Consider the following 15,018-nt stretch of genomic DNA (forward strand, 5'->3'; position numbering starts at 1 on the left):
GTGGACACTTCAAAGTCCATCATTTCACATGTTAAGTTAGAACTGTTTTCTTCTCTGTGTACCGCTTACTTAACTTTTATATACATAGATTTCACCTTCCACTTTTTTACCCTGTCATTGAATCCTTCTGTTTATTTTCAGAGCTGCTTCCCATCTTCACCAATCTGAATAATTCCACAGAATCAGCAAACTGTCACTGCACATTTTATTTCCTTTCACAGCTCCCCTTTTTGCTTGTATATCAGTCAAAATTTTGACCCACTCCCATTTTAAGGATTTTGTCTGCTTGTCCTCTGAATATGTGTGAAATAATGGTGCATTTTTGGTGAATATGACTGAAATAATGCAAAGAATGGGAGACCTGTGCAATAGGTTACTTTTAGAAGTTAGATTAAAAAAAGGGTAAAGAAACACAGTGCAAGGCTGAAAAAAAGTACAAAATAAGAAAAAAAAAGTCAAACTGCATTAGTAAATAAAGTAATCAAGACAATCCCTCAGAAGGGTAGGAAATACTGCAAGTTGATTGCAAGTCTGTAGCAACTTGAAGAAGTGTGGAGAAAAACAAAGTTTCATAATTAGCAGTATAAAATGAGAAAGCTGTGATACTGACAGCTCAGATTATATTTTTTTTAGCTTCCAGGGAAGCTAGGATCTTTTAACTTTTCTGAAAGTAGCAAAGGGTCAAGAAAACAAACTATACACATGGAACCAGGATCAGACATCTAAGTAACCATATCCACAGTGCCAGCTGTGTAGTAGATAGAATGAATTGGTTTCCTTTTCCACTGCTCTAAGATCTTGTAGCTTTCTCTCCCAGAGTATTCACCCCTGGGTGAATGGGGCTCTGGAGTATTTAACACCTGTCAGACAAATTGACATGAGATTATAAATAATCTTCCATTTAATAAAGTGCAGGTTATCTAAACTTGTGTCTGCGCAGAACACCTCCTTATATATTTTAGGGTATTCTAAAACAGAAGAAATGAAGAACAAAAGGGGAAGAAATACTTTTTTTTTTTTTTTTTTTTTTTTACTGCTACAGTAAAAAGATTAAAAACCCCAAATCATGAAACAGAGATCATATTCTTGAATCTGCCCTTGAACAGTTTATCACTGTGGCATCAGTGAAAGTATTCAGTTACTCTACCATGAGCATCCATGTAGAAGTCCTTTGGATCTAACAGTACAATTCATCATCTTGAATTAGATATTTATAAATGATATCTTCATCTCCCAGGAGGTAAATAGGAAGAATTATGTTCAAACTATACTGAAGGTGGTTTCTTCTTCAAGTAGATCACTGAATATGATCATGTTACCAAAGAAAATAGAGCAAGCCAGAAGGACTCAATAAATCTCTGATTAAACTCTTTTGTATGATGCCAACAACATTAAGGATAAAATTCAACACTATGTGAACTGAGATTGCCCGAGCCTCATTGATGAGTGCCTTTTGAACAGAATTAATGGAGTACCTCTCACTTGACTTATGTACATAAAAAAGCAGGCAACTCTATATGGAGATAGAAGATAGATAGAAGATAAAGGTTAGATGACTCCTCACATCCTGATCTCCTGCCTTTTGAATTGGATCAGTACTTTTAACCACTAGGCTTTAAAAGCTTCAGAAACAACAACACTACTTTCTTCAGTGGTATTTCTACGTGCCCAAAGCTACTGCATTGTATGCAAAACCCAAAGCTGTTAATTTATGAGTTCTCTGAGCCCTAAACAGAGCTAAGACATGAAGTTTCTTCTACAGGTGTAGGAAAAAAGCTTACACAGGAAAAAAAGTACTGAGAATTGTATGCAATACAAGAAATTTAAACACATCCACATTCCTCAGCAAAAAAAGACATAGAACCACAGACCCTCAAGAACTTAAATTGAAGGCTTTTTCCTTTTTATTTTTTAAATTAAATGAATCACATACATGTATTCATAAATTTCACACAAATTTCACTTTAGGCGTATATGTGATATGTTTGTGTGCATGCATATAAAGACGTGGACTGTGTACCTCAATAAACATGAGATAAGAAATATTAATCTCCTGATAAGTAGCAGATGAGGGCTTCATTGACACATTTCATTTACACATTTCATTTACAAATAGTGGCTAATGAGATTCCTATAGTTGCAAGCCTAGGAACATTAACTGCATGGTTTTTGAGGCATTTCTTCACAATTACAAAATCATATACCATATTCAAATATGGAAAATTTGATTATGAGTGACAAAACTTAACCGCTATTTCAAGGGGTAACCCAGGTAAAAATAAAAAATAAAACATCCTCCATTCTTTCAGGAACTTTGGCAGTAGCCTACCTAATCCCAGAACCTATAGAATAATTCCTAAACTACTTGATGCATTTATCAAACCTCACTCTGATTTTGATAGCAGGCCGTGGTTGTAGAAATGTCTCTTTCCAGATCTGTCTCCAGGTCCATTAAGATTCTTTTCTTTTCAGGAGCTTTTTTCAGCTGTATGACCTAAAGTTGTTTCAAAACGTTTTATTTAGTGATTCTCATTGAATTCTCATGTGCAGTGCAAAGATTAACTTCACAAATTTCTTTATCATTCCTCACCAGTGAGAATAGCTGAGTTACATTGACAATTCTTGAGTGTTCCTTAGTTCTGAAAAACAGTCCTTAAGGGATGTTTTGTGAGGAACAGCTTTCAGAAGGTTTGAAGTTTTGTATGTGCAATAACAATACAACTAGCAGGAGGGCAGTTCACCAATATAAAACAGACCTGACTGTGCTTTACTGAGATTCTGTCTGTTATTATTTTAGAAATTCAGCCTGACTGTATTAATCAGCACTAAGAAATGGATTGCAAGACCATGTAGCTGCATTTTATCTTGACCTAGAGAGATCACCTCCAGGTAATAAAAGCAAGTTTAGCTTCTTTGCCCATATAATTTCTGCCTTGATGATAAGACTGACAAAACCCATGTCATTGCTGATTGCTACAGATACTATTCTGAGATGCACTTGTCAGTGAATCAACTGATTCTGCCAGTAAATACAAACCGGTGGTAAGAACTTTTATCTATACTGACTTTTACTGCCTGCCAAAAAAGCAGTGCACGTGGACAGAATATGAACTGGTTTTATTTTGGGTGATAACATTCAACTATTTTTTCAAGAAAATGCAACATACATAAAAAAAGGAAGAAAATGTCCTCCATTCTCTTAGAGGTCCATAGTCTAGCTGATCTCATAGTGTATAAAACCACTCCCTGCATACAGTAAACCTGATAAATGACCTAAACCAACTTAAAGAATGTCAAATGAGGGAGAAATCAAACTTTTTTTTGATTTATGCTTTCATACGGTATAATCAGAACAGTAACAGAAAAAAAAAAGAGTAGTATCGACACCTATTTTTAAGTCAGTGAGACTGGCATGTGTCCATTCTCTTCAAGAAACCAAATTCAATAATGTGTTCATAATTATAGGACTAAGGTAGTAATCCTTGTCTAATGCCTTTAATGCCAGCACAGGGAACAGATGCGATGAGAACGTATTACTGCTAAGCCCCATTCGGATACTCTCAGACATGAGACGGTGATTTGTTTCAGTAGCTTCCAAAATCTATACGTTTCCTCTGCTCATATTCTGTGCACTGCCTACTCCCATCTCAGCCATCGCCTCTCTCTCTGCATATCAACACATTAGTTTGAGGGTTTAAGGACAAGCGATTCTTAAACTGATGTACAGTATGAATTGGAGGAGAAAGTACAAGAAATACTGCCAGAATTGATACCTTAGGCCAACCAACATTCTGTAAATTCACCTAGCAACTTCTGGCTTATCTCTTGTCTAGCCTGCCACAGGTAATATGAAGTAGCAGTTGATAGGAATTTTCTAATCTAGGGTACGGCTGCAGGCATCTGAATATTCAAAATGCTGTGGAAGGTATTACTGAGAAGAACAATCTTTCAGAAGAAGTATTTCCTTTCTTATTTCTTTACATCAAGAACAGCACAATCTTACTGAACCCTTTCACCCCATCTCTGCCTTTTCAATAAAGAGGCAAAAGTCTAAGCTTACCATTTAACTATAGGAAGAAAAGCTATTAGCATTTAAATTCTATAAAACAATATAGAAAACATTTTAATAATTTTTGCTTTAAGCAAACTGAATGCTATTTGGAATTACTGGTCTCAGAAATATTGGATAATCTTTCCAATCCTTTTTTACAGCACTATATCTCCCCAGAACTCATGAAAAGACCTTATTCTCCTTCTTGAATATTATGATGAAAATGAATATTCCAGAAAGAGTATATGGACCTAGCACTAGTTAGTTTAATTCCGTTCTTTAAATGCAACATTCCTAAGTGCCTCATCTACATGTGTTTTGTACAATGTCAGGGACTGTGACTCCGCCACTACTCTGGTCACACACACACACACACAATATATGTGAATATATGTGTCTGTGTATATATAAATGCAAATATATATATATAGTGTGTATATATATACATGTATATATGTGTATATATTATCTGAAAAACTTGACTCCCTTTTAATTGTCCTGAAGGCAGTTATCAGGAACATGACACTAATCCCACATAGTCTAATTTTTCAATGTTGAAAGTCAGTTAAAGTAGATTCTTTACTACAGTAATTCAATCCTTGTTCCTTCAATGCTAAAATGTTAAGTGTTTTTTTTTTTTATTGTTTAAAAGTATTAACACAATACAGGATCATCTACAATCCATGTGGTTCAGGAGTTATAAGAAAGTCATACTCTTTAAAGATTATACCTGTGTGCATAAATAAAGTTGCAAACACACACACATATATCAATACGTGTAAGTACCTGAGGGAAGAATGTAGGGAGGATGGGGCCAAACTCTTCTTGGTGGTGGCCAGTGACAGGATAAGGGGTAGGGTACAAATTGAAACACAGCAAGTTCCATCTCCACGTGAGGAAGAACTTCTTTACTTGAGGGTGACAGAGCCCTGGAACAGGCTGCCCAGAGAGGTTGTGGAGCCTCCTCCTCTGGAGCGAAGGACCTGCCTGGATACCACCCTGTGCCACATGCTCTAGGTGTCCCTGCTGGAGCAGGAGGGTTGGACTAGATGATCTCTAGAGGCCCCTTCCAACCTCAACCATTCTGCGATTCTGTGACTACACAATATACTTACCCTGTTTGAAAGACTGTATTTGTGAATACCCATTGGACTGCAGTGGGAGCCTGCACAGTAGCAGTGGTAGCTTCCCCAAAAAGGCTGTGGATGTTTTTTATATTTTTTACTTTCTTTTTTAAATAGAGAAGGTCTTTTAGATTTTAGTTGTTGTTGTTTGCATTCTAATCAATTTTATGGCAAATAGGCCAGTGTACAGTTTACAGGAAAAACAAAAAAAAATCACATGTTCATTGGTGAAAGTGATTAAGTTATCCTGGGAAGAGCAATTTGGCTCCATAGAAAATTGATGTAACTTACAAAGATTTGGCATAGTACATTTGTGCCATAACTGCAAGTATCTGACTGTGAAGAATAGTCAAAGAACAGTGCCTATATAGAAGCTATAAAAACTGTGAACAAAACAAAACTCTTAATGTTCGTATGTATGACAGACCTGGATAAAACATTGTGTCTTTACAGTGAAAAAACAAAAATGATATGTACAAACCTAGAGGGGGAAAAAAGACAAAACAAACAAACAAACAAACAAAAAAAACTATATGGACATGATATTCTGCAATATTATAAAAAATCCAAAGTAGAATGACTTACCACTTCTTCATGGGTAGCACTTTCTACATTAATACCATTAACCTAAAAGCAGATACCATAGAGAGAAAATTATTTGAAATGTTTAAGTTAGTTAATGAAATAAACAAAAAGACAAGTATGAAACAAACATGTCTGTGGAACAAGCAAATGTTTACTGACCTGTATTATTGCATCTCCTATGAATAACATTCCTGTTTGGTCAGCTGTGGAAATACAAAAAGAGTACATTTTAATTGAAAAATCTACTGACTGAAAAAATAATGCTATATTGACTTTCAGCATTTAGTTTAGCATGCTGTTTATAACAGTCATCTAAAACTGCTTTGCTTTTGAAAATACCAATGGCATATCAATCAGTCACCACCTTGTAAAGCTAATAGATTCCTTCCAATTTTGGCCAAATTACAAGAGTTACATTCCATACACAAAATTTAACATGGAGCACAAGTGTAATTTCTCACTAATGAAGGATTTCATTAAATTATGTGGAAATTCACAGTTTTCATTAGTCTTCTCCACTAAGAAAAATAGAAATTTCAGAAGCTACTTAGCAATTCCTTCCCCCCAAACAAATTTAAAAGGACTGCTATAATTAAAATAGGTTGTGTCTAGAATATAATACCACTCTTTCTTTAATATTAAGTTTGAGTTAGCTTTGTTCCTGAGCGTACCATAATACATTATTTCAGTGTGTAATTTGCATGTGTTCTACCTTTACAGAATTAATGGGAATATTGTAATGAAACTGCAAAGAAAACTAATTCTTAATAGGTACAATGACATTTCCTGAGGTGTACTCACTGATTTTGTAATTTTGTAATTTTTAGTGGAATTGGAAGATGTTTACCTCTTGGAATTTAATATTTAAAAACAAGGCTCTGATCCTGCCAAGATTGATGTCAGTAGGTTACAGAACTGTTAAGAAGCTAATGCCATTTTGTCAAACTAATGGCAACTATTGCTGGCACTCTTACAGTTGCACATGTACTTGTACCTTCAAAGTTAACTCAAGATAAAACTGGTTTGACCTGGAAGATGAGAAGTGTTTTGTACTTGGACTACATGAAGAACAGTGTGAACTGTAACAGTGTGCAGATAACACAATGGCATCAGCAAAGACTGCCATAGATATGTGATGGCAATTGTAAACTTCAGATTTTCTTTAATAAAAGAAACACTACTAAAATCGGTCTTTTTCTATTCCATTGACTTCATTAGGCAGGCAGGGTCAGCACACAATAGAAGGGTGTGTTTTTCTTGTAACACTAGGAAGGCTGGTAAATCAGGGGCTGGGAACCTAGTTGGATTGAGGCTAAATATGTGCACGGGTCAAAAGGCAACTATTAATGTTGTTGCTCTTAGTTTTAGTAATATATAATATTTAAGAATTTGGGGAAAACATGATTTATAACCTAAAAATGGCACATCTGTGTTCACAAATGAAAGGTATTATTTTGTTATTAACTAAACGTGCAATTCTTATGACAGAAGAATCTTCGAATATTAAATCATTTGAAGAAATTAATGCAATTAATTAATTGTTATTTAGTACCACTCCATGGTGAACAGAAAGACAACAGCACAAATGTAGGCTTTGTATTATACCTATGGATTGCTTAATTTTACTTTCTGTTTCCCTCCTACGTTCTGCTGGCACGTAATTCAAAATAGAGCTTTATTTATTTACTGCCTCAAGATTGTTGCAGTGCTAAGAAGCTACACAAACAGAAGCTAAGCATACAGAGGAAACTAGAGGGCAAGTATAGGAATCTGTAAAAGCATGAGATTTACCTAACGTAATATTGCCATAAAAAAGGGGAGAAAACTGTATCTAAACACAGCAAGCTCTGACCTTACATTACTATAAAATAAACCAAGGTAGTAAGCCTTTTGCCTTATCATAATAGCCTGTAATTGCATCAGATTCCAAAAGCTAAGCAGGATTAGGTTGGCTGAATACCTTAATAAGAATTCCATAAAATAACTGCTGGAAAAAAAAAAAAACTAATTTAACATGGTATTGACATATTAAAGAAGTATTTGTAATAAATAAATATATCCTGCAAATAAAGATTCTCAGATGTTAATTCTTCATACTCTATGCAAGCCAAGTCATTTTCCGGACCTTATTCTAGGAGAAACTGAAGCACTGTTTTTTTTCCCAATTCCCAGTGTCTAGAATGTAATAGGAGCAACAGTGAGCTGGGAACTGTATTCACAAAACCAAACCGGCCTCGTGAAGAACAACCAAAATTTCACATTGAGAGCAGACAATTTCATAGCAGTTTTTGAGGAAGACTTACAAGGGAAATTGTATAGAAGAAGAAGAATAATCCTCCCAAATTGAACATGAATAGCAGAATCTCATCTGGAAAAATGTAACTAAGCCAGATTCCACTTTTGGGGAAAAAATGGTGGACACTTCTGACCATATATTCTTCAGATTGTTCATGTCAGATTATGGTCCTGTAACAAAAATGATTTTCTTCATTCCACTATTATTACCATTTGTTTTTCCCCCAATTCTGTTATCTCTAGCTCTGTTCACCTCTTATTTCTCATCTCTTTTTCTACTCATTTTCAGTGTGAGACTGTGGAAGAATTGTTTGAAAAGGAGGAACTTGGAGAAAAACTAGGGCCTAACAGAAGGGCATTACAGAGGCCTGCTTGGGGTGAGACACAGTTGCCACTTCCAGGATGGTTCGTGCGCACGGACTTTGCTCCTCCACGGTTCCCTGGGCAGCACAACCTGCCCTCCTCACAGCTGCAAAGGGGAGTAACGGAGGATGGAGCGGAGTGAAGACACCGCAGCCAAACTCTGTTGCACTCCCTGTGCTGGGCCGCTGATAAGCCACACAGTGGCTGTCCAATGGGAGATATACGATAACATGTCCAGTGCTGAGCCAGCCAGGGTGGCAAATCACTCCTTTCGGATGAACTTTGTTTAAACTTTGCTCATTATAACCTCATTATAATGCCAAAACACACCTCCATCCCAGTTACCCACCTCCGAGGTATGACCATTCCTCACTGAGCATGTGTTCCAGATTTTTGACTGACTCTGCCTTTAAATGAAAGCGAGAAACTTTTTCACCAATCAATAACAATAGGAACTACGACTATAATAATTCATGCTCCACTTAGCGGAACTAAGGAGGCAAGATAGAGCGGGAAGATCCCATCCTAACTTCTGGGTCAGTCAATGGGCTGAACCCCTTTCCTCCTCTTGGGTCGGGATGCCACCTGAGGAGACTTGGGACTGAGAGCCGTCTCTCATTTTCTTGAGTGAGTGATGATTGCACATTTGTACATCAAAGCTAGCTAAAAATGCCACAGTGTAGCCACTGACATCCAAAAACTGTTTTGTAAATGTTGAATTTGAATAAATCCTGCTATTCGTGAACTGGACTACTTGTTTGGAAGGCAATCGGACCTATGGTCGACAGACCGTTCGTGAATCTGATACTGGCAGAGTCAGTATTTCATACCGCCTTCCCCCTCAACCCCACACTTCTTTCAAACTGCGACAGAGAATCTATGCTGTTTTATGAGATCTTTAACAGAAATAGGCAGCTTAAGGCCTTTCAGATGATACAAACAAAAAAGCAGGTTTTCACAATAAACTGTTTACTAGAACATTCTACCAATAAAAATAGTTTTACCTATAGGACTGGCACTGAATCTAACTTCAAAGGAAATCTACTACAACAATAAATTTATAATATTTTCACTGCAAACTCCACTAATGGAACAAATGTAGTTTTCTGATAAACAAGCATGGTTTTATATCTTACATAAACAAAAAAGTAAAAGGAGGCAAAAGGGTAGAGTGCAATTAGCAATTGCAAAAGAAGTCAACAGGCATGAAGGAGAAAGTTCTTTCCTTAGCTTTTTTTTTTTTTAAAAAAAAAAAAAGTGAAAAAGAACCTTTTCCTGCAGTGACTTTTAGAAAACAGATGAACTGTTCTCTGTCTCTCACCAATTTCAAAAATATCATTTTGATACTAATTGCCTAATAGATCTGAAAGCCTATATTACTGCCAAAATTTACCTTTTTTTTTCTTGACCTGGTTTGGACAAGTGCTATACATAACAGGAAACAGAAGACATCTAGAAAAGTCATGGGGATGTCTCTTTTTTAGAAAATAAATATGCTTTGTATATCAAAAGCTATAACAGGAAAAGCTTTAAAGCTAAATTTCTGCCCATTAAACTCTTAGCACTGACTGTAAGAGAAATTGTTGAAGGCTTTTGTATGGATTTCTTGTTGCAAGTAGGTTTGCAACATCAGCCACACTGACATTTTATCGGATGATCTGAGCGAAGTGTCAACACACACGGTGATAAAAGTTTAGATCTACTTTAGGAAATAAGAGGAGAAAAATGCAAATAATTTGAATTTCCTTCAGAAGTCCAGGTATTTGCTCATCTCATCAAAAGACTCTTAAGCCAAGCTACTAACAATATGTTTCTTTCAGTGATTTCCAAGCAAATAATATTTCAGTGTGAAATCAATGAAGAAAAACTGAGAAAGAAAAAGTTGCCTTTTTAATTAAAGGAAGTGGTTTAATGTAACCTGATTACATTGCATTTTTTTTGCAAGCAAAGAGAGTCTGAATGAAACCTGCCATAGATGAGCTACTGAAAAGCAAATTCTCATGTTACTGTAATTCATGTGTTGAGTGGAACACATGCAACTGTGTTGAGTGGAATAAGCTTTGAATGTGTGATTATATGAATAAATTTCTACTAGAGAAAAAATATTCCAGTTTTATACATATTTAGTAAATCAATTCTTCCTCATTTGAATTTGCCTTTATAGAAAAATATCAACACTAAAAGAAACATGAAATTGGAACTTTAGTCAGAGGAATACTTAAAACTTCACTTTTGCAAGAAAACACATGGCAGTTAAGACACTGCACTGTTTGCTTTTTTTAATGTATCTTTAGAAAATATGAAAAGTTACTACTGATATTTATTATTAGAGATATATGCCCACCTATAGCCAGCAAGTTTGTTATTATTGAATATAAATGTAAAAATACTCATCTATTGAATAAGAAGAGAATTAAGCAATAAGCAAGTAGCAAAACCCACAAATGTAACTGTGAGCAAGCAATGTTTATTGTTAAATATCAGCAATAAAAAAGTTCTACCAGCCAAGTATAACTAGGATCCCATTAAAAGTCAGTGCAAAACTACTTAAATTGATAGAAATGCATATATATTACTAAGTTTAAACCTGATAATATTTCAAGAACGTTTACAATATTTCTCAGGTGAAAACACTAGTACACATTTTAAAATTAATTAATCACTTGGTAAAAAAAAATGGTTTGAGGGATTCAGTAAAATGTAAAGGAAGATCAATCTGCTCCTATAATTGCAATAGTCTAAGACATAAGGTTAGCTTTAATAGACGTATGATTAATATCACAAGGAAAAGGCTTAATGATCTGAACAGCATAATAAGTCAGACGAGTTATGAATATGTAACATTTTATGCAGAAATAAATTATAGGCAAATCCAGTATCTTCAATCTTCCAAAATATGTAACTCAATTTCTGTTACATACCATTACAGAATGCAAAAAAAAAAAAAAGAAATTGTTGTAAAAGCTGTAGAGATGAAAATTAGATGACATAATTGACAAAGTGTGGTGATACCAGAAATAGCAGAAGTATATACATTAAATGAGTCATAAGGAAAGAAAAAATATATTTCCTAAAATAGCCTAGAAAGCCTAAAATTCATAAATCAGTACAAGAAAGATAAGAACAGTGTAAAGATCAGAAAGAGAACTTTTCTGAAATTGCCGAAGGATGTTATTAAATTTCTCCTATTATTCCATGTGACACTATCTCCTAGCAGAAGAATCATTACATTTGCTCTTTCCATCAAATACACTATATGATTGTGCTTTTGCCCGAAAATATCTGAATGAATTTTCTTTTGAATTTAATCGTTATCTTTCAATGCACCATGAATCTGCAATATACAGAACAGGGGAGGCTCTACCTCTAGCTGCCTGCTTCTCCAGCTTCCACATTAAAGCATCATGGTAAAAGCAAGCTCCAAAACTAAAGTCCAAAACACTATCTTCAGAAAGATTTCAGGGGATTTTCTCCTGAACAATGATCTGAGCGAACATGTATGATCTAGATCTCTTATTTGCCCGAATGAAATAATTATATTTTTTTTAATTCTACCTGGATTGTAGTGGTAATAAATTCAAATAATAACTTATCATTCTATTTGATTATGTTTCTGAAATTCATAATCAAACTACTTTCCACCACAGATAGGTAAAAGAAAGAACAAAAATTATTCATAGCAGTTGTATCCTAGGGTAGCTGTTTATTCTGTCATATGGATCTGTTATAAGGAAGAAAGAGTAATTAAAACTACAGTTTGCATTTTGATACCTGTCTCTACTAAGATTAAGGTATGTGAATGGTAACTGTAACACTACAAGTGCCCTGAAAATACAGATTATGGTTTTCAGATATATTATTGACCTTTTGTTTCATAAACAGCAAAATGCACTTTCCAAAGTGAATATTGCTTAGGAGATACCTGTAAAGCTAAGGTACAGAAACATCTTCACAGAATCGCAGAATGGTTCTGCTTGGAAGGGACCTCTGGAGATCTAGTCCAATCCCCCTGCTCAGACCAGATCTCCTAGAGTATGTTGCACAAGACCCTGTCCAGATACTTCTTATATATATTAAAGGATAGAGACTCCACAACCTCTCTGAGCAAGCTGTTCCAGTGTTCTCTGTCACTATCACAGTACTAAAGATTTCATTATATTCAGATGGAACTACCTGTGTTTCAGTCTTGGCCTGTATCTCTCGCCATATCACCGGGCACTGCGGAAAAGAGTCTGGCCTCACCCTGTTTACACTTTCCATTCAGATATTTAGACATTAGAAAATAAGAGTAATCCTGAAAAAATATTGAGAAATGTGGCACTCGCAAACAGTGTACAAGTAATAAATACCATGAAAGTTCTAATGTCCTGCTCAAGAAAAGGCCTTCCTAAGCCAATAAATGACTAATATTCGGCCTTCATCTTCATCAGCGCAAGGTATAACACAAGCATTTCATCCACTCTCACTTCCTTATGCACGCATGCATGTCCATGTGGGCTGATCTCATCCTTGAGAAACCTGACTTTTTTAGCCCGCTGGAGCCCAAGGCCTCTGGCCACTGACCTGTTCGACCTGGTCTTAATTACCTCCTTCGTGGATAATTTGGGACAATACTGAAAAACAGTTACGAATGGAAGTAACACATTTGCTTCCCTATTAAACAATCTTTGGTCTCTTTATATAGGCGAACCTGTCATAAGCCTTTCTCAAATCCACTATGCCCTCCAAATATAGATGGTCCTGAACACGAGCAGCCAGGATATGGTATTTGGATATAGACACCCTCTGTGTTTGCAGAGTGCAGGGTTTCAAGCCATACTTCAAGAATACTTCAATGGCTGAAAGATCTGAGTTTGCCCCACTTCTTCCACAGTACATGCCATTTTCAGTCAGAAATGGCCTAACCACATAAAACGGAAACTTTTTTTTTTTAATATAGCAGAATGTGAGTTACAAGTCACCTTATAAAGCACAGAAGATGGGAAAATCCTTTCAAATTCAGCTTTTGACCAATCCGGGCTCTTTAAGAGAGGACCCTCTGTGAAACTTGCAAAATCTAAACTATCCCTCTTTCATGTATCACAGAATCATAGAATCATTAAGGTTGGAAAGGACCTCTAGAGATCATCCAGTCCAACCCCCCTGCACACGCAGGGTCACCTAGAGCACGTGGCACAGGACTGCGTCCAAGTGGCGTTTGAAGATCTCCAGAGAAGGAGACTCCACAACCTCTCTGGGCAGCCTGTTCCAGGGCTCTGTCACCCTCTCTGTCAAGAAATTTTTCTTTAAGTTCCTGTGGAACTTCTGATGCTTCAGTTTCCGGCCATTACCTCTAGTTCTGTCGGTGGCCACCAATGAAAAGAGGCAGGCCCCATCCCCTTCCCTCCCTCGTTTGAGATATTTATATACACTGATCAGGTCCCCTCTCAGCCTTCTGTTCTCCAGGCTGAACAGGCCCAACTCCCTCAGTCTCTCCTCATAGGGCAGATGTTCCAAGCCCCGATCATTCTCGTAGCCCTGTGGTGGACTCTCTCAAGCAACTCCACATCCCTCTTGTACTGGAGGGCCCAGAACTGGACACAATACTCCAGATGTGGCCTCACCAGGACTGAGTAGAGGGGCAGGATCACTTCCCTCGACCTGCTGGAGACACTCTCCTTAATGCACCCCAGGATCCCATTGGCCTTCTTGGCTACAAGGGCACACTGCTGCCGTATGGTCAACTTGTCGTCCATCATGACACCCAGGTCCTTCTCTGCAGAGCTGCTCTCCAGAAGGTCAGTCCCCAGCCTGTACTGGTGTCTGGGGTTATTCCTCCCCAGGTGCAGGACCTTGTACTTGGCCTTGCTGAATTGCATGACGTTTTTCACCACCCAGTTGTCTAGTCCTTCCAGGTCCCTCTGGATGGCAGCGCAGCCCTCTGGGGTATCGGCTACTCCTCCCAGTTTGGTATCATCAGCAAACTTGCTGAGGGAGCACTCTGTCCTTCATCCAGGTCATTGATGAATAAACTGAACAGGACTGGACCGAGGACTGACCCCTGGGGAACACCGCTAACTACAGACTTCCAACTAGACTCTGCATCTCTGATCAGAACCCTCTGGGCTCTGCCATCCAGTCAGTTGTTAATCCAGCTCAGAGTCCACTCATCTAACCCACACTTTCGGAGCTTGCTCAGGAGGATGCTGTGAGGGACAGTGTGAAAAGCCTTGCTGAAATCCAGATATATAACATCCACTGTTTTTCCCTCATCTACCCAGCTGGTCATTCCATCATAGAAGGCTATCGGGTTAGTCAAGCATGACTTCCCCTCGGTGAATCCATGCTGACTACTCCTGAACACCTTCTTATCCTCCACATGTTTGGAGACAACAGCCAGGATGACCTGCTCCATGACTTTTCCAGGTATGGAGGTGAGGCTGACTGGCTGGTAGTTGCCTGTGTCCTCCTTCTTGCCTTTTTTGAAGACTGGCATGACATCGGCTTTCTTCCAGTCTTTTGGCACCTCCCCCATTCTCCAGGACCTTTCAAAGATGATGGAGGACGGCTTAGCTATGACATCCACGAGCTCCCACAGCACTCTTAGGTGCATCCCATCAG

The 15,018-nt window shown here is 37.3% G+C and overlaps 1 protein-coding gene across 1 annotated transcript in view; it reads right to left on the reverse strand.

Annotated features, from left to right (window-relative positions):
- Nucleotides 1–15,018, reverse strand: part of SNTG2 (syntrophin gamma 2) — a gene marked incomplete at its 5' end in the record, with an annotated part of 130,316 nt that overhangs the window by 100,018 nt on the left and 15,280 nt on the right. The window contains 2 exons of the mRNA XM_088530604.1: nucleotides 5,761–5,802; nucleotides 5,920–5,963. Of these exons, the coding sequence (XP_088386730.1) occupies nucleotides 5,761–5,802; nucleotides 5,920–5,963 (86 nt within the window). The remainder of the gene's footprint in view (nucleotides 1–5,760; nucleotides 5,803–5,919; nucleotides 5,964–15,018) is intronic.

Source organism: Tinamus guttatus, unplaced genomic scaffold, assembly GCF_059628265.1.
Source record: "Tinamus guttatus ecotype Peru unplaced genomic scaffold, ASM5962826v1 Tinamus_guttatus_pri_ptg000383l, whole genome shotgun sequence".
Taxonomy (NCBI): Eukaryota; Metazoa; Chordata; class Aves; order Tinamiformes; family Tinamidae; genus Tinamus; species Tinamus guttatus.